Raw genomic sequence first — 27982 nt, 5'->3', positions numbered from 1 at the left:
AGACCAGAAGGGAAGGCGATTTGTGGACCAGCACCCTCTCCAGCAGCTAGGGATGGCTAATTCTCAAAAATCTATGAGGCTGGCTTCTCTTTTCCTGTCTTTGTTTCAGCGCTGTCACCTCACCTCAAGAATCTCAGCCAGCAGCACCTCATATCCTTGAGTCCTGCCTGTGGAAATCTCTCTATGGGATGTGCATGCTCTGTCTTTTATTGTGGGAATCAAAGTACGCAACGTGGCCTACTAATGCGAAATGCCCACCTGGCAACAAGTGGCCTGTTACAAGGTACGGACTCAGTTTAAGAACTGAGCCTGTAGTTTGTCATTTACTCCAAATCTGGTATGATTCCTTGGTTGCTTGGTTGATTTCTTCGCCTTCTGCTGCTCACAGAAATATGCAGTATGGAAATTGGCCTTTGTTTTAGGTGCCACTTGTTTCCATTATACATCATTCCTACCAGTACTTGTGGTCTAGTTTCTTACATTATTAATTGGTTCATAATTTAACACTCTTTTTAGATTTCAGCTCTTTTGTCATTTCAGCATCCACTTTTCCTATTTGAGATAGTTTGCTTCCCTTTCTGTGCTTTCCTCCGCTTTTGATCCTCTTATGTTTAACTGAGCTTGTGAGCTGTCACATTGCAGCTCTGTTTTCATGTGTCTCCTATTACTTCCTTTAGCCTTCTTGCTGCCTCATTTTTGTGACGTCTTATCCCTTTCTGGGCTTTCTCTCCTTGTTCAGTTTTGCTTTATTCTGATTGTAATGTTCTGGGTTGGTTTTTTTTCATTCCTCAAGTAGGTCACTTGTTTGGGGGCTGTTGTTGTGGGGTTGTTTTTTTTCATTCTTTTTCAATTCACATTCTCTCCACTGGCTTTGAGCAAACTGGCTCTATTTAATCTTCCTCCAACACCCGTTTAACTGAACTCAAATCAAGCCCCTTCTTTTAAAGTATTTTGGGGAAGTTCTATGGCCTGTGTTACACAGGAGGTCAGACTAGATGATCACAATGGTCCCTTCTGGCCTTGGAATCTGCAAATCTCTGAAGTTAAAACAGAAGTATTTTCACCACAATTTTTGCAATTCTTGGTTCTGGTCAGGACAGAGAGTGGAAATGCCAAAATACAACTGGAGAGACTGTTCTCATGGGGCCTGATTGTGCTCTCGCTCTACGGCCTTCACTGGAATTATCACTGATGTTCCTTTACATTTGGGGCAACTCTCCAAATTAATGGGGGCTTGTTTAACCTGAACCTCAGGGCTCTTTGAGGTTCAAGTGTCTCTACTACATATTCACAATTGAAATAATTACTTAATTGTTAATGAATATGGTCACATTGTTTATTTGCATACCATAAGGTAGAAGGGGGTTGCCACCTGTCTCGGTGCAGAAGAAACTGCCCCTCCCCTTCCTTCTCATTTGGCTCCTCGAAGCAGCCTTTTATCTAGCAGTGAAAGGAAAACATTGACACCCAATGCAGGAGTGCTAATGCTTCAAGGCATGGGGATTTCTTAAATCTCCATCCAGAGAATTTTAGCATAGTCATTACCATCTGATGGCTTTATGGTGCCTTCAACTAAATGAGATAGATGTTCTTGGTCCCCTTCCTAATGGGCAAGTGTCCACATTACCAAAAGATAGTGGTATAACAAACACTTTTTATTGGTACTCTCAACAGACCAGACAAAAATGGAGTGGGCTATGGAGACCCAAAACCACCGTAACACCAAGAGTTTGCCTCCACAGATCAGTGTTTATATATGTTGGTTGGAGAAGGGTCGATATAAGAAAGCGTCCTCTGTGATGGTGTCTGAGCAGCGCCTATTATGTGGCTAAGGAGAAGTTTTCCGTTCCAGTTGGGACTTCTTGCCAGCACTAACTTCACTTTTATACAAATCAAAGCCTGACGGAGACAATATTTGTTCCTTTCATGTGTCTAAGACTTTTTGCCATCATGAGCTCCACAGGAAATGTATACTTTTTTCACCTCAAAATAGTCACTCGGGTTCATATTGTATAGTAGTCGTAGTATTTATTTGTATTCTGGTAGTATCTAAAGGCCCTGTTCAGGGCTAGATATTGTACATACATGCGGCGGGCTTGCCTCATCGGATAGACCTACGAGTCCTAACTGGGTATTGCCTCTTCTATCTCTAACATTAGGATGCTGCAAAACCTTTGGAGAATAGCCTGCTCTGGTTTCTATACAGTGCCTGGTTTATCAGTTAGCTGTTTACTGTAGATGGGGCATGAGCATGGCATTTTCTGTGGAAAGGTATCACCCTGAGTTCCTGGAATCAACTGAAATCTTTGTTACTCACTACTTTAAAAATAGAGTCTCTTACTGCCTTGCTTTGTCACTGTCTGGACTGTCACACCAAATTCTTAATCCTCATCATTTCTGGTTTCTGGGGCATTTGATGGAGCTAACATTTTTTTCTTTTCTTTTTAGCAAAACTCATCTTTTCAGGGTTTATCCATTACATCCTGAGTTTATTGGTAACCAAACAAGACTGCCATCTTAAAACTGAGACTAAGCCTGTGGCAAATCTGATAAATGTTTTAGACTTTGCACCACAGACCCCACATCTCTCTAATAATATCTATTTCTGTGGGTGGGGATTTATTGTAGTGGTAAGAACATGGAACTGGGAATCAGGAGACTCCTAAGTTATCTTCCAACCTCTACAAGAGACTTGTTGTAGGACCTTGGGGTGAGTCACATATTTTGGTTCAAGCTTATCTCCAGTTGTTTGATTTCAAGAACTAAACTAATAACTTGGCAGAGGTCATGATCAACATGACAATGTCCTTAGAAGGAAATGATACATGGTTCATTCGATGGATCCAAGTACTCGGAGTTCCAGAGCATTTGGAAAGTTAGCTCTCCACAGACTAAGCTTCCCTGAGAGGCTCAGGGTAGAATTACCACATGCTTCTAAACCTATGTCTAATGGAAATAACACACACTCCAAGGCTTTGTAGATAAGTCAACATTTGGAAGCTAAATAGAGGAAAGCTTATATTATCGCTAACCATTTGAAAATAATTAAACTTCTGGATGACTTTATATTGAGAAAGACAGTGTGTGCTTTGGATCCTCGGGTGAGGTTACTATCTAGATGTAGCTAAGCCTAAACTGCCCCCCTTTTCCCACTCCCATAACTCAGTGAGGAGTGTCGAGTGGCACTGTTGAGCACTAGTGCAAGTTGAAGTAATAAGAAACTTTCAGTTGAATCAGTAGGACAGAAACGATAGGGGTGAATCTCACAGGGTCCTTGTCACCTTAGTTTAGGCCCAGAATTTAGGTTCTGTAAAATATTAAATGAATAGAAATATTTCAATGAATTAAAAACAAAAGCCGTAACCATATTACTCTGAACTCATACCAAACAGCATTGTTTTTCCTTGTAAACCAAGCCACTTTACCTACATTTTGTGTTTGTGAAGCACTAGTCTTACCTGTGGCACTGTATAAATGAGTACTAATAACAATACTTATCGGAACCCATTCTATACCAACGTGAAACAAAGGAGTCCAGACCCACTGCCCAAGATGGGGAAGTACAAACAAAGAACGTAAAAGAAAATAATGAGGCCAGACTCGCGTGGCTCAATCCTCTGCCCCCATGCTATTCAACGTCTACGTGAAGCTGTTTGGGCAGCTGGTGAAGCAGCAGGGGCTACAGTGCCAGCAATACATCGATGGCGCTCAGGCAGTATATCTCCTTTACATCAGATGTCAACAGCACGATCTCCTTAGACAAAATCAGCAGTTGGGTGCAGGCAAGTGACAAAAACGAAACCCTGACAAGACTGAGAAAATGTGTCACCTCTATAACATCCCAGTACTGATGGCATCTGCCCTCTGACTCTTAATCTGGTTCACCACCGTGAGAGCCGTTTGAACTCCTCATTGTTGCTGGATGTTCAAATAGCTCTGTAAAAAAAAAAAAAAAAAAAAAAAAAAAAAAAGCCTGTATCCCTCTGCATGTGGCAGAAGCTTATGCCCCCATACGCATGCGCACAACTCGCCACAGCGACCTGTGCATTTGTGATCTCTAGGCTTGATTATTGCAAGTCATTTTATCTAGGGTTGAAGCCGCACATCTGAAAAAGTTCCCTCTTGTACAAAGAGCAGCAGCCAATGCACGAGGCAACACCAACTCTGTGACCACATCACCCTGGTGCTCCACTCTGCACAGGCTGCCCATTGAATCCAAAGTCTAGTTCAAGGTCTCTCTCCTGACAGTCAAAGCCCTCCTTAGCATCAGCCCCAGCTATCAGTGAGATCACTTCTCTCCCTGCACCCATGACCTCCCAAAACAACCTTGCACTGGCTCAGTGGAACTGCTGAGCAATAAGGGGAAGTCTTATGAGTCTCCATCTCTTGAAGTCTCCAAACTAAGACTGGATGCTTTCCTGGAAGATGTGCTTTAGCCAAACACAAATTATTGGGCTCAATACAGGGGTAACTGGGTGACATTCTATTGCCCATATTATACAGGAGTTCAGACTAAATGATCTAATGGACCGTTCTGGCCTTTAAATCTATGAATCTGAGTGCAAAATTGTTTGGAGATCTGTTCCTGGAATAAGGAACTTATTCTAGCAATATAAAAGAATGGCATCTGCATTCAGACCTAAATGCTAAATTCATTTCATCAACATAACTCTCCCACAATACATTTTTCACACTCTCACACAGCCCTACAACACACAGGTTCACTTTCACACAGAAACATAAAGACCAAAAAAACCCCACAAATACTGTGGAAACTAATCAAACTATTTCTTCCTCAGGCTGGGAAGGAAAGAAGCGTGTGAGAGGTTATTATTTCTATTCTTAAATCATAGAATCATAGGACTGGAAGGAACCTCGAGACATCATGTAGTCCAATCCCCAGCACTCAAGGCAGGACTAAGTATTATCTAGACCATTCCTGACGGGTGTTTGTCTAACCTGCTCTTAAAAATCTCCAGTGAGGGAGATTCCACAACCTCCCCAGGCCATTTATTCCAGTGCTTAACCACCCTGACAGTTAGAAGATTTTCCTAATGTCCAACCTAAACCACCCTTGCTGCAATATAAGTCCATTGCTTCTTGTCCTATCCTCAGAGGTTAAGAAGAACAATTCTTCTCCCTCTTCCTTGTTAACAACCTTTTATGTACTTGAAAACGGTTATCATGTCCCCTCTCAGTCTTCTGTTTTCCAGACTAAATAAGCCCTTGTTTTTCAATCTTTCCTGGTAAGTCATGTTTTCTAGACCTTTCATCATTTTTGTTGCTCTTCTCTGGACTTTCTCCAATTTGCAAACATCTTTTCTGAAATGTGGCGCCCAGAACTGGACACAATACTCCAGCTGAGACCTAACCAGCGTGGAGTAGAGTGGAAGAATTACTTCTCATGCCTTGCTTACAACACTCCTGCTAATACATCCCAGAATGAGGTTCGCTTTTTTTGCAACAGTGTTACACTGTTGATTCATATTTAGCTTCTGGCTACATGGCACTTGGATAATTCAGTAACTTAAGTCATGGGCACATGACTTAAGGGGAGGCAAAGGTGGCTTTACATTACCTACATGTTCCCCTGATCCTGAGGTAATTGGGAGGCCAGTGTGTTCCCCAGCACAAAGTAAGGTAACCTAAGGGCTGCTTTATAACTGCACATGCAAAACTGTATGTTCATGCAGTCATGTTAAATAGGTGCATAAATTCTGCATCCACATTTATATAGGTGCAGTTAAGAGTCTACAGTTCTAAAATCAAATGCAATCTTTCCATCATGTCACAAAGATCATTAATCTACCAGAGCTGTCATCTGTGAACATCACTCAATAGTAGAGGTGAAACATGTAATTGTGAGGCACAGTAACCTAGGTCAGCTTTTTCTCCTGGTCAGGGTATCAAACCATAGTAGTACAGATATGATGTAATCCTGCTCAAGAACAATACCCTGCACTTCTCTAGCACCTTCCATCCAAACATGTGAAAGCATATTGCAAACATGAATGGTTTTACTGTCATCCCCCCACACCCCTGCCAGGTAGGTATTGTGATATCAGTGATGCAGATGAGGCACCTGAAGTACAGCAAAGTTAAATGACACGCAAGGTCTTCCAGAGAGTCTGTCGAAGAGCTGGAAATTGAATATGTCTCCTGACGTCCAGACCTCCATCTTAACCACAAGACTGTCCTCCTTCCATCTATTAGAATTACTCTACTGCAATATAATAAACAGATAAATATAATAGACTAAGAAAAAGAAAGGGGGCAGGAGAGGGGAAATAAAAAGGAAAGGCTCAAAGATGCTGTTTTAAATCACTGGTTTCAGTTCGGGGTTTTACTGTTTTCTATGGCAAAGAATAAGTCACGTAAATTCCATGTTAACAGGTATTTTGTACCGTCCCATAAAAGCCAAGGGGCCATGGGTTTTTAAGACCTTTAAACTATAGGGGAAAATTCAAGCCAGTGACTCTGTGCTGTGCAAAAAATCCTGAAAGGCAAGGAGAGTAATGTAACGCACACAGCAACTGGTTTGAACAGGGAAGTACGAACTGGATTTTCAGTCCTGATTCTGTGATCTTGCTGCCAAACAGGGGTTTGCAAAGCAAAGGCCTCTGAAGATTTCTCATACTTCTTGGCTTATTCTCCTGTTCATCTTAACAGAAATCAGCTGTTCCCCTCCTCACTTAGCCAGTATGTTGCAGGATAGAATTTAGCATCTGCTCTGACTAGTGTTAAAAAATGAGAACATCCTGCTCTGTTAGGAGAACACCACCCCTGGCAATAAAACGGCAAAGATCATTCAAGATTCCAGAGACCTGCTTAAATTAATCTTTCCTTCCACTTCTCCCTCAATGGATAGAGACCACTGCTTGCCTTTCCTATTCCCTGACATTTCCTTCGCTTGCATTGTGCTCCTGATTTCCTAGAATTTGGGATCAGGATCGTTCTCTTTTTGGGAGAAGCTGCACAGAGGAGTTGATCTCTGAGCAGTTTGATGCAGTAGGTAGGATGAGATCAAGCTACCAAGGACTTTTTTTATTTTTTGTGTGTGTGGGTGGGTGTTTTTTTTTTGTTTTTAAACAACTGCGGAAAGGAAAAAGTAAACAAAACTGGGGGGCTGCATCATTATTTATGCTCCAGTGTGTGTATGTTTAAGTGTACAATGCCATAGTCTGTAGGAAAAAAATGAAGGGGGACAATTTCACAGTGAGTTTGGCACCCAATTACCATGGACTTTCTATGGAATTTATGCACCTTACTTCCCTGTGAGAATCTGGCCTCCAAAGGGCCACATGGTGTCATCAATTTTTAAGAAGTCAAAGAAAAATTCTGCGCAAAAAAAACTGATGGAGTGATAAAGCCTTAAGCTATTGAATGATGTTAGCTGAGTTCCTGCTGACGTACACTGATATAATGACAATCAGAATCCAGCCCGGTTAACCATAGAAACGCTGACAACTTGCTACATAATGTCATATTTAAACTTTGCAATTTTTTCTTCAAATGTTCGGGTATTCTATCAGCTTTTACTCTATATCTTGATGATCCTTTCTATTTGAAAAGGAGAGGCTGAGAATTATGTTCAGTAAGTGCAGACCAAATTGTATCCTGTTCTTAGCTATACCTTTGTAAATCCAGGGTGAATCTGTTGACAGAGCAGTATTTGGCCTTATGTCTGCATTGTTATTGGCCTGCTCAGCAACTTGCAAACTGGGTTAACTTTCTGTAAACATGTGGTTTAGAAACACACTGTTTAAAGAGATACTGGCCAGTGGCTTAGGCCTGAACACCAAAGTTGTAATAAAAAAGGAAATTAAAATAACAAATAGCATGTTCAAAGCACTCAGTAAATATTAACTAATCCTCAAATAACCCTGCAAAGTAACGAAGTATTAATATCTCTCTTTTACATACGGGGAAACTGAGGCACAGAAAGGGATGTGACTTGCACTCAACCTTACAATTTCTCAAAAATATAAGTAAATGAAGTTTTTTTAAAAAAATTAAATATTCCCATGCAGGACTAGACCCCTAAATGCAGCAGCTCTGTGATCATATGTGAGGCCCAGAAAATGAATCCAATCAGTCAAGATTCACTGTCCAACCTATGCAAAAATTAAACAGCACAAATGGTGAAAAGAAAACTCTGTGTTAAGTTCTTTTGGTTATGTAGGGGATCGTTAGCAACCCAGAGAAAGATGTTTTGGAGGCAAGTCATTTAACCTTAAATTTGCAAGCGGCTAGTGATTTTTGGTGCTGGTTTGGAGGGCGAGGGAGGGGTTGGATGCCCAAATGGAGGGAACTGTTTTTTTTAAAAGAGCTGACCACATGCCCTTCAAAAATCAGGCCCTTTTAATGTGACTCAATTTAAGCACCCAAAAGTTGAGGCACTCAATGAGAATTTAGGCATTAAGCTCTTTGCACCTGTCTGTTAAATAGGGATAACAACTCACTGTTCACAGAGGGTGCTGTGAGGATCAATAAATGAAAAATTGTGAGGGGCTCAGATACCGCAGTAAATGGGGGCGATATAAATACCACAGAGAGATAGTAGTATTTTGGAGATAAGTCCCGGTCAGATACTACAGCAATGGAGAGAGATTTATAATGATCGTGTACCCATAAGCGTGAACTTGTATTCTATATTTCTTTGATGTAGTTTTTCGCTCTACGTTCATGATGTGCTACGGGCTGTTTCCTTAAAGGTGCCGAGTTGAGCTGCTCAAACTATTCATGCAAACCCCTTTATCTCCTGGACTCAGCCTCTATTCACAAATTGTCTGTGAACAGCGCACACATTTTTAATAAATTTGTTTGTTATGTGAAATTTTCCAACATACTTTTTACGAACAAATTTCAGCCTCTGCGTTCTTCTCAAACTGTTCCCTATAAGAATTAATTCAAGTCTGGCTCTATGAGCAGTACAACTGGTTACTTGAGTCACATGGCATTGTCTCTATTCCCTGATTGTACCAGTTCAATCCTATGGTTTAAGCAGTGCCAACACTCTGCCCAGGGGTGAACTCCACCCAAAAACATTTTTAATAATTTCCCCACTACTTGCTTAGGTCTAGTGCTTGGAAGTTTGCAGAATTTGACCAAAATCTGCATATCAGCTGCTTGAATTTAGGACTCTATCTTCTCTCCTCTTGTAAAAATGTTTTATAATTTTTTGTTTGTTTGGTGCTAACAGTGAGCTCCGTGTTGAACATAAAGACAGATGCTGTCCCAAAGAGCGTGTTTTAGGGCACTGAGAAAGTAGATTTAGAGCTTCTGTTCTCCGTCTCACAGCAGAAGAACAATGGGATAGCCAATGAAACTGAAATATAGCAAATTCAAAATGGATAAAAGGAATACTTTTTCATTCAGTGCACAATTAGACTGTGGAACTTGCTGCCACATGATGTTGTTGAGGCTAAGTTGTTTATATGGATAATAAAAATATCCAGAGATTTAACAATTAATGCAAAAAAAGTTTTAGAAGAGATAAAAACCTCATGCTCAGGGATGCTAGAACAATTTTTATAGTGGGGGTGCTGAGAGCTATTGAAACAAACTATAAACCCTGTATATAACGGAAACCATTTCAAGTCGGGGGTGCAGCAACACCCCCAGCACCCATAGTTCCAGCACCAATGTTCATGCTTCAGGGTTTAAAATGGTCTCTGACTACTAGGGATTAGAATGAGACTTTTGTGGAGCAGATTATCTCACATCTGCCTATTGTGGGGTTCTTGCACCTTTGGCCACTGTCTAAGACAGAATACTGGTCTAAATGGACCACTGGTCTGATCCAGTCTGCTAATTCCTATGTTTTCTTCTAGGAAAGCACATGAGCTTTCAGTTCAGATCCCTTTGTTCCTTCTGCTATCTATGAAGCCCACCTTCATGCTCATCATCCAATTAGAAAGAAACTATTTCTTATGCAAAACAAACTGCTGATGTGCTGTAGATCAGCTTGAAATACGCTGGTATTTTCCCCTTCCCTTACATTTTCACACACAAGTGTCCCTTTTTTGTCTGGTGAGCTTGACTGTGTTCTCACACTTATGTAAATCAGGAGAAATTTCACTGAAGGCATGAAGTGGAACTGGTCTGAGATCAGAATCGAGCAGATAAAATACAAGGGTGATTGGGGATGTGGGGGAGAAATAGCTCAGTGATTTGAGCATTGGCCTGCTAAACCCAGGGTTGTGAGCTCAATCCTTGAGGGGGCCATTTAGGGACCTGGGGCAAAAACTGAGCAGGCAGTTGGACAAAACCCCCTGAGGTCCCTTCCAACCCTGATATTCTATGATTCCTCTCTGAGGTTATAACAAAAATCTGGTCTGGAGTCTGAGGCTAAAGGCCATAGTGTTTGTGTGCTTTTGAAAATCCCTCCACTAATTTATTTGAATGCACTGTTTTACATTTTTCTTCTTTTGGATACTAAACAAAACAAGAAGTTGAGGCAGCCATGTTTGCTGAGGACATGTGAATGATGAGTTCTCAGGGCAGCAGAACTCAGAGTGCAGAGTTGCATGCTCTACGGTTACTGAAAATGACTGCAGTTATGAATCAGTGACTGCAGCCATCCCTGTGCTCTGGTTGACCCAGAGGTCTATGCACTAATGATTTTTATAGTTTATGGTATAAGCACTTACCAAACTCCTTAACAATAAGACTTGGAATATATTGAAACACTAGAGAATGAAGTATGTTGCCTGGTACACTGGTGGTTCTTGCTTTCCAGGCAAAGTATTCCTAAAGTCAGGGGCCAAACTGGTACCGTGTTCACCCACAATCTGTGGGACTGGATGTTTGTATTATAACAAGCAGCTATTAAATAGCTATTAAACCACTATTTACATTTTCATCATTAGACTTCAGCATTAAAGATTTCTTGAGATGGATGGTGCCTATCACACCTCCCTGAGCTATTGTTTCTCTTTGGAAGCACTGCTTTTGTTCATGTCAAGAAGGTTATCTTCATAACTACAAAGGGCAGAAACTTAATTGCTTTAACTATATTTCGCAGAAACTGATGGGGCTTCTGGAGAAGTGATCATCTGGTGTTATCACTGGATCCCCAATCCTGAGTAAAATACAATAAATCAAAACTGCACCTCTACCTTTTTGCCCTTTGTTACTGGAGGTTTAATAGGACTGATGGGAAGAAAAAGAGCTATTAACTCCTTTCCATATGCCTTCAGCTGCAGGCAGCAGATACATTACTCCTGTTTCAGACCCACACCTAAGAGCTGCTATAAATGCGAAGTAGATTTTTATTCACAAGGTTAAAAAAATAATGCAAACTGATACCATGAGGCTAAGGCATTTTGTGGGAATGCTCTATGCAGGGATACTCTTAGACATAAGCAATGCAAACAGCTATTTGTTCTATTCCTCCCATCCTCCACGTGGTCCTATGGCAACTCAGCAGCTCACACAACAGGCTGATCTCCTGCTGCCGCTGTCATGGGGAGGGGAGGAAAAGTTAACTTCTCCCAGATCTCCTCCCCACAATTAGTCTGACCAGGTGCAGGGGTCAGTCAGGTAGAAGTGAGAGTGCTGAAATCCGCTCAAGGTCTCCCCAAAATCCTAAACTCTGCTCACAATGCCTCATGAACTGGCTGTTTCTGCTAAAATTCACCATTAGGTTTCAGAGTTATCACTCAATTAAAATGAATGGGGATGTTTACATCCCTCTGAAAAATTCTGTTTAAAGTAGTTTCGCTGCAAACTCAGGAAGAAAGCAGTGTTTGGGAGTGGGGGGTCAGATCTGAAAAGTTTTCTTTGCAGCCATCCAGACTGGAAACTTTATCTTGTTGTTTAGATGAAACCTTAAACACTGCAGAAAATGAAGAAACAACCGATGAATTTTTGGTATAGTAGCCCATGGTATATTAGCTCTATCCAGTCCTTGACTGTTCAGGTGTATGACTTGGATAATTAAAGAGACAGCAGAGGAGAAGAAGCAATGAAGAACATTAACAAAAAAGCCATTTTATTGAAAATGAAATTCAAACTTCAAATTAATATTACAATCATGAGAAAATGCCAAACAATTCAATTTACAGTTGCAACATACAATACAAATAGTCCCTTTGAACTTAAAGTAAACTCATCCACAATCGCTGTCTGTGGCACAAAGCAGAATGTGTTTGTACAATATGTGCATGAAAAGCAAATCTTGGGCAACGGTATTTGAAAAAATAAAAAAATTAAAGCTTGTATTTACAAGAAATGCTACAAATGTTTTGTTCCAGCGGAAATTCAAGACTGGTAAAACATATTTAACAACAACAACAAAAAGGAATGTCACTTGTATTACCTAAAACAAAGTTACTGTAAAAGTATGGTTTTGGCTGATATACGTAAAAGTACTGCATTTAAAAAAAAAAAAGCAACGAGTTATCTGTAAACGTGGAAGTAAACAAACATCTAAAAAAGTTCTCAGAAAATGTTAAAATGAAATGCATTATATTAAAAAAACAGTAAGAAATTCAGGGGTTCAGAGAATCGGGCTTCTTTGATCTTGTACTCATGGCTGGTACCGGTTATAATTATTGCTTTGGTTCATGGCTTGTTGTCTATCTGAATCCTGGCACACCATATCACCTGGATTCCATGGCAGGCTCCAGTAATCAAGGCAGAGCCGTACTCCGATAAGTATGACAGTGCAAAAGTTTCCCCACTCAAAATGGCGCCTGTTGAGACTGAAATCTTTGCTGGGGGACTGCTGGCAGGAAGTTGAAGACTAAGAAGTACACAGCAGCTGGTCTGGTAAAAGAATCCATAAATGCCACTCTAATGACATTTTAGGTCAAATCCAATGTGCTTCATACATGTGGTCCCATTGACTTCAGTAGGTCTACGTATATGAGTATGGAGAGCTGGATTTATCACTCTATTTTGTATAAAGGACATCATACCTGTTCTGATGTAAGTACATCTTTGGTAGAATCTGAGAGAGCTGGAGATTAACAAAGGCATTTCGTTCTTTTTAAATCCATGAACTGCACCAAGACTTCCACTCCCCGAAGGAAAAGGGCTCTTGTACCTCTGAGGAAATAATCCTCATAATAATCATAATGTAAATGATATCTAAGATTAACTCCATAACATACATTTTCCTGAAATCCTGAATCAAGAACATTTCCAAATTCACTTGGAAGCATTTTCCAAAAGCTCAGACATGCAATTGTGCACTGACATGTTTGTGTAGTTACCCCCAATCACCAGTGCAAATATAGGAAGAGATTTTTCAAAAGTGCCAAAGGGATTTAGGAGCACACATTCTATTAAAAGTCCATGGGACTTGTGCTCTTAAATCTTTGGGTGCTTTTGCTATCTCCTTCTTAGTATTTGCCTGCTTACATGAGCAGAGTTAGCCATTTGCCTGTGTGAACCTGGAAGCTGAGCGCATATCCACATAAACCATGGCAGCAAACCACCCAACCCTGGTCAACAGAGTCTGTATTGGGGGGCTCATGATACTTGTGCTTAAAATAGCTGTGTAGACACTGCTTTGAAGTTGCAGCTTAGGCTGCAGTTCAGGCTCTGAAGCCTAGAGAGGGGGATGGGCTTTAGAGCCCAACTGCAATGTCTACACATCTATTTTTAGCACAGTAGCATGAGCCCCCCTTGTCAACCTGGCCTGTCAGAAAGCAAGTGCAACAAACTAGGCATGCATTTTGCATTGCATAATTGCATGCAAAAGCTATTTGCAAGTCTGTTCCTAATGGACCAGTTTAACAATGGGGTGACACAAACAGAGTTATGTAGGTACTGAGCAAAACGGAAATCAGGTCTGTGATGGATTTATCCAGAAATCAAATGAAGTGCTTGAATGGTACAACAAAATCTTTAAGGAGGAAAAAAAAAATTTCTGGGTTGCTGCCTGCAGCCACTCTCACAACATTTCAACACAAAAGCATCCCTAAAAAATTATTTAATATGCATACAGTAAATCTTTACAAAGCCCTTCTCAGCAATAACAAATAACATACAAATATAGTACCTTTTATTAAATAGGAAACCGCTTGCACTGGCAGTACATGTTTTTTCTTTTGCTTACTAAACAAAACACAAAACTGAAATGTGTAACCAGACACTGGCTTTTTAAGTGCTACTGAAATTAGCAAACGTACTTTACAGTTACAAATAAATGGACAGTGGTATGCTTCAAGCTACCACAAATAAATAGAATCAATTACAGCTTCCATCTTTGAAGGAAAACTAAGTATTAGAAAAGTGTCTTACTTATTTAAGCATACTTAGTATACAACCTTTAGAAGGCAAAGATTTTTTTGTTTTTTTTTTTAAGAGCAAGTAATCACACCAAATTGTGAGGAATGTACCATGGTAATCTCTGTAGCTGACTGGCTAAACCATCGACTGATGATGACAATGTCTGTATTGTCCAAATAAATTATTATACTGGATGACTGTTCACCATTTATTTAGTGTGAGGATTACATCCTCATTGTCAACAGAGGTGCAGCCCAAGGAGAATACTGGTTACTGGACGCAATTAAGGCTAGCTGGGTCAACAGAGAGCACGGCATACTGGCAGCATGGAGCCTAGGCAGGCTGCACTTCTTGTTATAAGCCAGGGTGGCTGCAATCTGATGTATTCTATGGCCCTGATTCAGCAAAACACTTGAGCGCGTTCTCAAGTCCCATTGAAGACAATGGGAATTAAGCATGTGCCTAAAGTTAAGCACGTGCGTAAGTGTTTTGCTGAATGTGGATGGACTGCTGAATCAGAGGTTAATATGTACAGTAGGAGCCTGATCCAAAAACCCATTGAAATCAATGGAAAGATTCCCACTAACTTCAGTGGAGTTTGTATCAGGATCAGACTCCTGAGAACTTGCCAATGCAGCCCTTGGTTTGCAAAATTTGGGTGCCTCGGTTTACTGTTGGTAGCAGACAGGTTAGTTAAGGGTATCTGGTGCAATTTCATATCCCTGTATTAGTGTACAATGCTTAATAGCCAGGAGTGGGCTTTAAGGTGACATTCATCTTCAGTATTAAGTCTGAAGATCTGACTATTGCTGAACACCGGACTGGCAGAGCATTGGTCTGCAGAGCAGTTATTCCCTTGTGCTTGTCTCTGCAATATGACAACTGCCATATTTATTTAAAAGTAAACAAAAAAGAATCCTCATCGCTCTAGCATTTGATGCTAGTGAATTGTGACTAAATCACATCAAGAGGCTAAATACTTTTGGTTTTGTTTCATAAACCTAATTATTATATACACCTGGTTGAAATTTCAATGAAAGAAACATTGATGGGATTATCACAATTTCTCCCTGTCTCCCATTTCTGAGCTACTGCTAGTTGAAATTTTTATGAATTTTGAGACGCTGCCAGAATTTGTCAACATTTCAAAATTAGAAACACGCTGTCAAAATTGACAACATTTTGAATTTAACATTTTTCAAATGCTGATGAAAAAACAGGGAGAAAGGAAAATCTGGGGTGGGGGAAGCACTCATTTTTCCTTCCTGTTTTTCAACCAGTTCAGTTATTACTGATTAAAAGGCAAGACTGTGTTGAAGGCAACCAGATAGCTAACAACATTTTTAAACACAATATTTCCTTCATAGGTTATTTTTTTTAAAAAGCTACATCCAAAATAATTTGATATGGATGTATTTTGGTTTGCGGGGAGGGTTAATCGCATTGTAACCAGTTCACACTGGAACTGTTTTTCAGAGTTCAGGTACCGGTCTGAGGTTCACACCCCTGAAGAAATTTTATTATTTTTTTAAAAAACAACCCACTTTTAGAGACCGAAGTCAACATAGCATTACATTAAGAGACGTTTAAGGGTCCAAATGTCATTAAATAATTATAAATATTTCTTTAAAGTTATATGATGATTTATGTTAGCAAATAACTTCAAATTTCACACATTTATAATTTAAAAAGAAAAAAAAACACAGCCAAACACAAGTACTACCTATACCATTTTGGCTTGAGTAGCATATATTGCCATTTTTATTTTTTGCATAAGTAATAAGATTTTGCTTTAATTTTGGAGGGTTGGGGTTTATTTTTGGTTAATTGGACAAAGGCAAAAATAATTATAGGAAAAACAAAGAGGAAACCCCAAGATTGTCTATTCAGATTGGTACCTTGAAGACTTTCTCTTTTAAATACCAAAAGGAAAGAAGAAAAAAAAAAAAGCAATGAACCGAAAAGTTCCAACTTTTATGTGCAACAAGGCTTGGATAGAAATTTTGAACATCCACCATGATCTGAACGTATTATAGCAAAATGGAAGAAACTTGATCTGTGCTTTCCCTTTCATGTGCACCAATACAAGCCAGTTGAATTGCACTATGTGAGTGAACAGGGTCCCATACATTGTATGTTTGCAACTGTATCTGGAGCTCAAGGTTTTTAAAAAATAAAATGGAGCGCGACCTTTGCCTTGTTTCGCCATGTTTTTCCTGATAACTGGGGAGTCCGTTTTCTCCTTATTGGCAAACGAACTCACTATTTATGACAATAGTCTAGACAAAAAAAAATTGGGTTATTTTTGTGTGTAAAAAATACATTTTAAATATAAAACAAGTTGTAAAATGTTTCCAAGAAAAATATGTGCTTTGATCCACATAATCTGAAACATGGATTGTGCTTGGTTGGTCACTCTTGCATTATTTATGGCCACTACCATCTCATCTAAATAGTTGCACATATCAGTAAAATCTATTTAAAAAACAGGCACTTTGTAGTTTGTCGACCATTTGTTTTTGGCTCACGGAGATTGGGCTGCGCAGAGAAAATTTCAATATGGCCTCCAAACGGACTCATCCATTCTGCCACTAGAATTCAAAACAGTTGGGGAGCTGCTGTGGCTTCCATCAGCCTCCACACCGTCATTCTGGTTAGGCAAGTTAGGATTTAATAGTGTGCCTCCGTTTGATGTGGTGGTGCAGGGAGGAAGCATTCTGGAAGGGGAGCGGTCTCCTCCCGGCACCATGGGGAACTGGTATGATCCTGATGAAGTGCCATAGTAGAGATATGGAGTGCTGCTGGTCTGGAATGGTCCACTTTGGTTTTGGGAAGAGCCTGGATAGGGCGGTGGTAAGTAGGTGTGGTAGTGAGTGGTTGCTGACATACCCAGTGACATGCCTGAGGTGACTGGCGGTGTATAGGTAAAGGTAGCTGGATAGTGCATTCGTGGGTTGGAGAAGCGGCTCTCAGTGAGGGATGAAATGCTTGTGAACTGCCTGGGATCTGAAAATGGGCCCAGCTCTGAAGCACCTAAAAATTATAACAAAAGATGGGGGGAAAATTCTGTAAATATCAATTTTTTTATAATAGTGATTTTTTTAAAAGAAAACCCACTTCTTTTGGTCCCCCAAAGAACAGCAAATCATATCAAATAATACATTGCGAGGAAAAGAATCATAGACCTGTCTTATACAAATACTGGGCCAAAAGCATCCCTGGTGTAACTCCACTGATGGCAATGGAGTTAGTAGTATTGCCAACTCCAAGCATTGAAAAAACACTGGTCGGACCCAACCCCGCTGAGACTTTAAAAAATAATAAATGCTGAATTATATTTTATTTGCTTTCTGGTTTCTGAGCATAAAGGGTGCACTTGGGTCACCATTACAGGCTTTCCTCTGCAGCCATGAGTGCTAGAAACCTTTTGTTTTAAAAGAAAGCTGAGTCTCATGTGAGCACTTCACTTCAGAAGCTGGGCTTTAAGAACAACAGTAATTATCCCGAGACTTACAATAAAATCACAAGAGCTGGCCACACTGAGTTAGTCATGGTAGTGACATCAAGAGAGTTAAACCAGGGATGAATATGCCCCCACCGTTCTTATCATTCAATATATCTCAGGTCATGATCCACTGGACAAGGTTTTCATCTCTGAAAAAGGTTATTGGCTGCATGTCGAGAGTTTTAAAACAGGGTGAACCACCAAGCTTCTAGGAAGTCTGAGTGTTTTAATTTTCAGCACAGTGCATGGTAAGTTGCAAGCCCAACACTCATTATTCACAGAAGCTGCCTGCTTATAGTGTCTCTTCCATCTGGTTGTCTATAGACCCCACAGCACGTGGTTACTCTAATGCTCCTGGTGGTAACACTTTACAATAAGTTTGTCTCTGATGTGAAGCAGTGATGGGTGAACTCATTTAGCCCAATTTCCAATTCCCTTCAAAGATCCTAGGTTTGAAAATAATAGGTTGGGTGTTCTGCTTAGGAAACTTGGGGGGGGAGAGAAGGAGCAGAAACAGGGATGGTAGAAGTTGGATTAGAGAGCTGGCAGAATGAAAATTGGAGAGGGGGAACAGAGAAGGGGCAAAGAAGTCTAATGAAAAAATAGAATGCAGTGTAAGGGCACTCACTTGTGCCATCCTACCTTTAGAGGTGCACAACCCTTTAGAGTGTGTGCTCACTTTCTCCTCATATGAAGTGTGTGTGTGTGTGTGTGTGTACATGCATACGGAGGGAGCACTGGTTTAAATTGCAGGGAATGTGTTCATGATTTAAAGCTGCTTTGGCCCTGTGCTGCTTTGTTTGAGAACTTAGCAGCTTTGCAAAACTTCATGACCCATGCGGTTCACCCATCTCTTCTCCCAAAACCACCAAATCTGTTGTATTTAAAAGGGAAATTAGGGCGCCTGTCAGGTGCCAGATGACTGCACTGAACACTGAATTTCTCTGCTTATCCACAGCATAAGCTGCACAACAGATAACAGCAGTGCTTTCCCACACCATGGCAGCAATGCACCTCAAACCTGACCTGCAAACATTCCCATCTAGTGAGGGGGTAGGTTGGTCCATTCCTGTCCTTGGCCTTGATGGTGAGAGACAACGGTGGGCATGAATGAAAACCCTAAGGTAGAAGGATTCTGTTGAGAGTGCCATCAGCTGGCATGGTGGTTTTTATGATTTTGACATTTGACAGTTTCTGACCATTAGAAACTGCACCAAGACCCCCACTAACTCATTTGACATAAGCCAGTCAAAATGCTGCCAGGTGGTGATTAGAAATGTGCCGAAAGACAATGTTCAGAACCGGATTAGGCGTAGGGTAAAATCACAAGGTCTGATTGAGAGTGAGGGATTCTAATCCAACATCTTCAGAAATTCAAAGAGAGCTAGATTTAAAGTTCCAGTGTGGGGCCGTTTCTAGGAGTGATCATTATATGATTACTACTACTTGATCTGGAGTTGAAGCAGTGACCTAGCAGTGAATGACTCCATATCCATTTTCCAGCCCACTAAACCCCAGCACTATTGAATGTAATATAGCTTGTACAGTAGAACCTCAGTGTTATGAACTGACCAGTCAACCACACACCTCATTTGAAACAGAAAGTACGCAATCAGGGAGCAGCAGAGATAACAAAATACAAATACACGTACTGTGTTAAGCTTAAACTACTGAAAAAAGGGAAAGTTTTTTAAAAAATTGACAAGGTAAGGAAACTGTTCCTGTGCTTGTTTCATTTAAATTAAGATGGTTAAAAGCAGCACTTTTCTTCTGCATAGTAAAGTTTCAAAACTGTATTAAGTCAATGTTCAGTTGTGAACTTTTGAAAACAACCATAACATTTTGCTCAGAGTTACAAACAACCTCCATTCCTGAGGTGTTTGTAACTCTGAGGTTCTACTGTACTTTTATAGCAAACACTGTGTCACTGCATGCAAATTCTTTGGTTCTTAACTACAAACAGCAGCCAGAGGCCATACCACCCAGAAACAAAGCTGTTGTTTTGGAACGCTATCATGTTGCTCCTTTTATACTGTGAAAAGGTCTGATACATATCGGGAAATGTAAGGTTATTGTACAGTTTCTCCAGCTGCTTGAGATACTGAGTCTGAATCTGTTATTGCTTATGATGCTCTCACATTAGTGTAACTCTACTGACTTGAACTAAGTTGCTCCTAATTTACACTGGTGCAAGTTACGTTCAAAGGTAGATGTGGAATTTGTACATTAAGTATTTATATTTTGTTTCTTTGCAATAACTACAATTCTTGTTATAAAGTCCAAGATGCTTTGGATGTTTTTTCACTGTTGCTTATAAAGCACAGAGTCCTGTTTAGGTAAACACTGAATAAATGTAATTTCTTCTTATCACAACGAGGGTTATGTCTGTACAGCTCCTACTTGCAATTCGGTCACTTGCCCAATTTGCCAAATTCCCTTTTAGCCACATCTTTAACTTTTTGGATTAAGTTGCAATGTGTTTCTTTACCAACATTTCTGTACTGCCCTTGTGCGAGCATATTATTTTCAGGGTTGATCAGAAAAGTGCTGGGTTGAAGGAAGTTCTGAACTGGAAAACAAATGTCAGCCGTGCCTTGTTTTTCTTCTCAAAACCCACTTTTTCAGGCTTACTTGGAAACTCTAACTCTCATTGCATCGAACCATTGATATCACATCTTTTGAAACCTGTAACCCTGGTAACTCATACTCTAGCCTCCCATATGCCCATGCCATTTTATTGACCTCACTTTGCCATAGGCCCCTCCCCCTTCCCTCCTTGTCTTATCTACTTCTGCTGCTTTAGTTTTAACTTAGGCCCTGATCCTGCAACCACTTTATGTGTGTAAATTTAAGCACATGCATAACTGTTTGCAGGATTGGGATCTTAGATGGGCATGGAATTTATTTATCTATCCATGGGCATGGAATCTTAGATCCTTCTGGGCATGGAATCTATCTTTATTTGTATTTCTGCTGTGAAGTGCCATGCACATAAGTAAGGATGATGGTTTATAGTATAATAATTTGAAAGTGCAGTAAAGCATCTCTCTTGAAATACCGCCCCCTTCCCCCCACACATCCCAATCGACAATTAAAGATTTACATTGATTTTTCTGATATAACAGTGGTGAAAGTAGTTTGAATTTGAGGCCACCTGATCTCACAAAGTGTCACTTTTCACATGAGTGACACATGCAACCTGCAGCCTATTTCAGAGCTGAAAGCTTTGCCTAAGGTACACTTGTTTAGTGAAAATAGTATTTCCTCTGCTGATGTTGCAAAGACAGAAATGGAAATCGGCATCTCTAATGCCATTTCTGTCTTCTCTGATATGATCATTTTGTGGAGCTTAATTAACAACATAAAAGAAAAATCAAATCAGAGTTTACCTCTTTACCCAAAGGATTTACATCTCAGAGAGTTTAGGTGAACGGTACTTAAATTTACTACATAAGTTCTGCACAAATGTCGTTTGGCATACAAATCATCCGTGAGATATAAATTTAGAACAGAAATGAAGTAAAGTTAAAATGTCAATCTCTGCACTAAAGCAGTAGGTTAGTACGTACTTTCTTTCCTGCAGACCATACTGCTCTTGTGTTTTGTATTTAAAATATGAACAATTAAAATTCCATGTGGTTTCACTTATTTTGATGCAGAAGCCTCATTAAAAACCCTAGACTTGGGAGCTTGCCAATAACAGTCTAGGATTGCTTTTGCATGAGCTTTTTTTTTTTTTTAACCTGTTGCAGCTTCACTGATATATTGTTTACAGCACAGCATGTGCCATGGTCATTTCTCCATTTCAGTTTACGGATGCCAGCTAATGCCAGTTGACATTCATTTTTCGATTAATGAGCTCTGCTTGTAGTTTACAGAGAATAATGCAACAAATTTCCGCCTGGTTTCAGCACTTTGGCCAATCACTTCCAATTATTATAGACTGTAATGTACTGTGGGTATATTAACTCCTTCTGGGTACAGCAAGCTGATGTGAACTTTAAAAGGATTATGGGATAATTTTATAACTTACAAACATTGCAATTTGCTGGAATGTGCTTAGTCATTTTTTGTTATTGGGACATTACCGAAGAAACATTCCCTAAACCTATTGCATATGTCTGCCGTGGAAGGGATTTTTAACAATCCAGTGCAGTGTGTAATCATTAAAAAAAGTATGAGTAAATACAATGGGGTTTGTCTATTCTATGCTATATTAGAAAACAATTGAACAGACAGACCCAAGGAACCTCAGCTTGGCATACTTATAACTATCACTAGGGACTATTTTAATTAATTATATTTCACCTAAATGGTGCATTCACAGCTTTTAGGCTTTGTGTTATGCCTTGCACTGTTTAAAGATTGCAGTAGTTATTCTATCCTGAATAGGCAGGGACGTGGGACTAATTGATCTGATATGGCTTTTTTCTTCCCTAATGTCTATGATTTACTTGTGCAGTTTAGCTTATTATAGGTAGGGGTGGTAGCACACCTATTATTACAGTTGCCTGACTCTTCCCATTATAAGATCCAATTATCAGTTGTTTATAACTTTGCCAAATTTTTAATCTTTTGAGCTGAACTTTTTGTATTTATTTATTATTGTTATTTATTATTATTATTTCAGCCAAAACAGTTCTGTTGTTTCTGAGAACGAGGCAAGTGGAAAATAATTGTTTAGCCCTGTGGGGAGTAGGCTGGGTCCAGGACAGACTGGAAGGAACAGAGAAGATGTCATGCTTGGGGGGTAATTGTCCACTAGAGCACACTCCCTCAAGAGCCTAGAATGGAACCCGATATTACCGTTCCTCCACTCTCAGCAAATATCTGTGAAACCCACTGGCAAAATGTCCCATATCCCTTTGGTGGTGGTCCACATAGAGAACAACAACATAGTATTGCCATCAGTTACTCCACTAGGACAAGTGGCAGGTCTGTGCGGCGTATCTATAAGTTCCAACCTTGCTGAGGACCCACGTGGCTGTCAATATGATGTCACACGATCAAATTTCTATTTGATTTTCAGTTTACCTTTTAAAAAACCTAGGAACTTGAACACAAAAAACTGCTAAAAGAACATTATTAGATCAAGCACCCAAAAGTCAGGATACATGAGAATTAAGGGTGCCGGTACAATCTTAACTTGGACCCCTTGTGCACGTGCATTATGATACAGTACTTGACTACATGATCACATACTATTTTTTTCCGCCACAGGATCTTGCCTCATTCAGTGCACAAAATGGACCTGCTCTGCAGATGAATCAGGGCTGCATAGTGAAGGAGGTTGTCTGTAGGACTCTTGTCTCATTTGTTGCAGACATTGGAAGGTGTGTGGTGAATGAAGCAGAAGAGAAAGGATGGCCTTGTGGTTAAGGCAGCTGTATGCTGCCCTGGAGAACTGAATTCTATCCTTTCTTCTGCCACAGAGTTCCAATGTGATGCTGGGCACATCATTTCAGCCAGGTTTCAGAGTAGCAGCCGTGTTAGTCTGTATTCGCAAAAAGAAAAGGAGTACTTGTGGCACCTCAGAGACTAACTAGTTATGTACTCCTCTTTTCTGGGTGCCTGACTTGATACTCTGGGGTCTGATTTTCAGAAGTGCTGAGCCCTGTCAGATACAACGGAAGTCAATGGGAGCTGTGCTTTGAACAAATAAAATGCAATGTAATGTTAAGTACTCTGAAAAATCCCTAGATATGTCAGATTTGGCACTCAAAATTAGTGAATACTTCTGACCTTAATTTTTTTGTGCCTCAGTTCCCCAATTGTAAAATGGGGATAACACCACCCCCTGCAACTTGTTAATGTTTGTGAAGCACTCAGATGCTGCAGTGAGGAGCACCAAAGAAAGCCTCATGAGGAAATTAATAATGGTGTCTTCAGAGCAGAGTTTAAACAGTGTGCAGTAAATAAGGCTTGGGGCCACACACTGAACAGTTAGGGAAATAAACTGCTCATTCAGTGAGCAATGTCCATCTTGGGCACTGAATTAGGCAGTGGTCCTGTGGGAAAAAATAGTTGTGTGAACATGTAATTAAAGAATGTATCATAATGCATACACACAAGCGGGCCGAATTAAGGTTGCACAGGCAGCCTTAATTCTGGCATTTCCTAACTTTCGAATGCTTGACTTTGCCCTCTTAATTTTTTTTAATACAGGGTTTTTTTGTGTGCAATTTATATCTGACTTTTTCCGCAAACACACTTTTGCATTACTGTGTCATTTTATTTTACTTTCATCACTTCTCATTTTAATTTTTCTTCTACTGCAACTGAGAGTATTTATAGAACCAGACCCTGATGCTGCAGTTGGATTCCTACAGGTAGACCCTTGACTTCAAGGAGGCTGCATCCAGGCACAAGGGGTGACACTGTGGATCCAACTGCCGGACTGGGGCCTGAGGTGATGCGTGGGGGAGGGGGGACTGAGGGGTCATATGCCCCCCTTACCCCAGATTTGTGGCCTGGCTTGTACTGAGCATGCTCACATGGACTGCTCTCACTCTGCTCCTCCCTCCCCCCACTATCAGCAGGCACAGGTCGTCTCTGCCTGAGACTGTAATTTCCATGTGGCACAGGCTGCCTCCTTTTATGTCTGTTAATTGGCATGCATGCTTAGGTTCTCATCCTACACAGGTTTACACATAAGCTTAACTTTCTGCATGAGCTCAATGTGACGACTTGCATGCATACAGTTGAGCATATGTGTGAATGTTTGCTAGATTGGGGACTTTTGGTGCTATGGAAATAATTATCATCATCATTTTGTTTTTTCTCAGTGTCTCATCATTCTCCCTTCAAAATGGAGAATCTAACCTCCTACCGCTTGTGCTAATTCTTACAAAATCCTGGGTCTACGTTTGCAAAGCACTTCATAGATGCATAGTGCTAGAGAAATGCAAATTGCCAGTAATTATTGTTAATGTCATTACTCACACAAATGATCCTCATCATTTCTACTTCATGAAAGTAACATTCTGTGAGGTCTGGGATTTTATTTTTTAAAATACTTTAAAGTCTGTATAGCTATTACTTTCTATCACCAACCAAGCACATCTTTAATTAAGGGTTTCACAGCAAGCCATGCTGTCACAAAACTATTTATTCTGAGCAAGGCCAGAAGATCAGGAACATCATTTAAAAAAAAAAACGTGAATTAGGGAAAGAAGCTCCCCACAATTTTTTTTTGCTGTGTTCCACCCTCTTCAACAAAGTAAAGTTTTGGGATTCCCCTTTCCATCTAGTCATAAAGAAAGGAAAGGTGGTTGTGACCCGCTGAAACCTGTTTGAAACCCCCACATTGAGAATCCATCTTCTATGGAACCAGAGACTTTTTAAAATGACATTTTTAGCCTTCTCCAATATGGAGATAGTGTACACCGATGTACAGCTGCCTTGTTATAGGTGAGCTGAAAATATTTTAATAACAATACTAATGAGAGCTGTACACAACTTTCATTAAAAAACCCCAGATCACATGGAACTCACTTGGGGTTTGAGCCAAATCCCATTAAAGTCAATGGGAGTGAGATCAAGCCCTGGCTTTGGGGTTACCATTATTGTGTCTTCCATGTTGTTCCCTATGTATGGAACTAAAATCTAAGGTTACCACCCTGCCCTTCTTAAAACACACTTCTGCAGAGATGCCCACGATAAACTGCTCACTGATAATGGTTAGGAAGGTGTCCTGCGTGGACTACTGATTTCATTAAATATCTCATTTTATTGATATCCTAACAAAACCAAACTAGCTTTGTCCTCCTTTCTGCAAGCCCTCTGTTTGTTACTCACTTGTTGTATCTTATTTAAAACAGCCCCAATTCTGAAATCAGATCTGAAATCAGATACAAGTGAACTGGCATGGAGTTCCACTGAAATGCAAAAGGTTCCTTCCATACAAGTGGGATTACAAGATTGGGGTGTTAAGGTAAAACTTCTTAGGGTTACACTGTAACAGCCGTTTTAGTCTGTATTCGCAAAAAGAAAAGGAGTACTTGTGGCACCTTAGAGACTAACCAATTTATCTGAGCATAAGCTTTCATGAGCATCCGATGAAGTGAGCTGTAGCTCACGAAAGCTTATGCTTAAATAAATTGGTTAGTCTCTAAGGTGCCACAAGTACTCCTTTTCTTTTTAGGGTTACACTGTAGTTATCCTGTGCGCATGAAAAGCTTAGTTTAAACAAACTGTGCCGAATACCTCCTTGTTGTTTGAGGCATTCAAAAAATAAATATATATTTTTACTTAATTTGTGTTAAATATTTTCAAATTGCATTTTTAAATCAGTTTTATACACCAAAACTTTGTCTCCAGACAAACAATAGCAGCAGAAGAGGTGTGAACTGCTCCCCCGTTCACCTCAACGGGGTATAAACTTCAAGCCTAGGTGGGACCATTTAAACTGTAATATTATTGAGCACAACAGTCTAACAAAACTCAACTGAACATTTTTACTCCTTCACAGCTGTTCCATTGCATAGTGTCTTCCTGGCCTTGCACTTCCTCTATTTACATGTGAATTTTGATGATATTTCACTTTTTTTTTAACACTGACTTGTGTGTTTTGGTGCTTAGGCATGGTGAGTGGCACATTAAGATACCATCTATTCTTTAGTTAGATAGATTTTTCCTTGAATTTTTTGCGTCGTCCCCAAGCATTTTGGTTCATCTAATATCAACCGTCAAAGTATCAAGTATACAACAAAGGAGAGTGATTCCCAGGCATATCTGTCAGGTTGCTTAGCAGGTAAAGTGGTGTCTCTTTTCACTTTCCCATTTAATCCAGCGTAGGCTTCATCATTACCCCACTCGCTTAACAGGGGGTGGGATAGCTCAGTGGTTTGAGCATTGGCCTGCTTAAACCCAGGGTTGTGAGTTCAATCCTTGAGGGGGCCATTTAGGGATTGGGGCAAAAATCGGGGATTGGTCCTGCTTTAAGCAGGGGGTTGGACTAGATGACCTCCTGAGATTCTATGATGTTTCTGCTACAGTGGCTGCACAGGAAGAAGAGAGAGGAACTCCTGTATCTTTATGTATTTTAACTATTTTTGGCCCCTGTTGCATATCTGTGCACTGGTTTTCACTGAGCTGTCCACTATGATACCAAGGACTTTTTCCTGGGTGGTTAGTTAATTTAGAACCCAGCAACTTGAATGAGTAGAAATTCCTTCAATGCCTTGTACAGCACAACACCCCTGGCCAGACGGCTGACAGCAGAGATCGAAACAGGGATCACTGGTTCTAAAAGTGGGAGTGTCTACTGCCTAAGCTACAGACCCAAAGTACCTTGGTGCAAAGGCTATAGCAGACTCCTAAACCTTTCTATACAGGCCCAGCCCGTAGAGGAGGACAGAGTGCCCACTGTGTAAATGTAGTTTACACTTGCATTTGTCAAGAGTGAATTTCATCTGCCATCAAATGCTGCCCATTCAACTCGCTTGATTAGGCTCCTTGCTGTCTTCTCTAGTTTTCACTATCCCATCTTGGTAATCTTTCCCACAATTCACATGTTGGCCCTGTGTGATCATGGTGGAGAGAAGGAACTGGTTATATTTTGGGGATGAGAGTAATTCATTCTCAGCCAGCTCGACTTGTTAGAAATTTCAAACTTCTCTCATGTTGGGACAGAGCTGGCTGCTGAGACAACAGAATTTAAAAGCCTTGACACTTTTGTTATTTGTTAGTCTTTTTTATATAATATACCTCCACAAATAACTATTCCCCACTATTTTTGCACTGGATGATGTGATCTTATATATCTGTAACATGGAGTCTGTCATATAAAGCACTTCTCCCATGATTGTAATAACATAGTACATCAGCTTCTGCTGTGAAATGCACCAACTGTTAACTGTGCACAGCAACACTCACAGCAGTTGAAGGCAGGAAGTGCAGAAGAACATCAAACCCTCTTGAAACTAAGTACTTATACAAGGGCTCATCACTACTTGTACCTATCTATTAATGTTTGCAATTGGTGCAGTATGATGGAAGCAGAACATATATAATACTTCTTGGAATTATCACAAGAAGTCTGGCAAATCTACAATGCTGTGCAAAAAAAAAAAAAAAAAAAGGGCTAATACTTTGTGATGTCACTCACACATGAAACATGCACACTCTGTTCAATTTCCCAAAAGTTTCACCACTGGAATTTTAGTTGCTGCTGTTTTTCACCAGCCCCAGCTACAATGCACTACAGGGAACGTTTGAGGATTTCTTGGATAGCAA

General features: G+C 40.2%; 1 protein-coding gene across 6 annotated transcripts in view; it reads right to left on the bottom strand.

Annotated features, from left to right (window-relative positions):
* RUNX2 (RUNX family transcription factor 2) overlaps positions 1-27982 on the bottom strand; it is a 212034-nt gene that overhangs the window by 5293 nt on the left and 178759 nt on the right. For 3 of the 6 annotated variants that reach the window (XM_037893906.2, XM_027824168.3, XM_027824169.3), the window contains one exon: positions 11975-17274. The exons of 1 other annotated variant lie outside the window; for it this stretch is intronic. In XM_037893906.2, coding sequence (XP_037749834.1) covers positions 16796-17274 — 479 coding nt within the window. In that variant the 3' untranslated portion in view covers positions 11975-16795. Of the gene's footprint in view, positions 1-3829; positions 3937-11974; positions 17275-23096; positions 23241-27982 lie in introns of those variants that run through there. 2 more of the 6 variants (XM_037893904.2, XM_037893905.2) reach the window with 2 other exon arrangements.

This window comes from Chelonia mydas, chromosome 3, assembly GCF_015237465.2.
Source record: "Chelonia mydas isolate rCheMyd1 chromosome 3, rCheMyd1.pri.v2, whole genome shotgun sequence".
NCBI lineage: Eukaryota > Metazoa > Chordata > Testudines > Cheloniidae > Chelonia > Chelonia mydas.
Note: the sequence above shows the minus strand (reverse complement) of the source record. Positions and strands in the feature narration are given on the sequence as shown.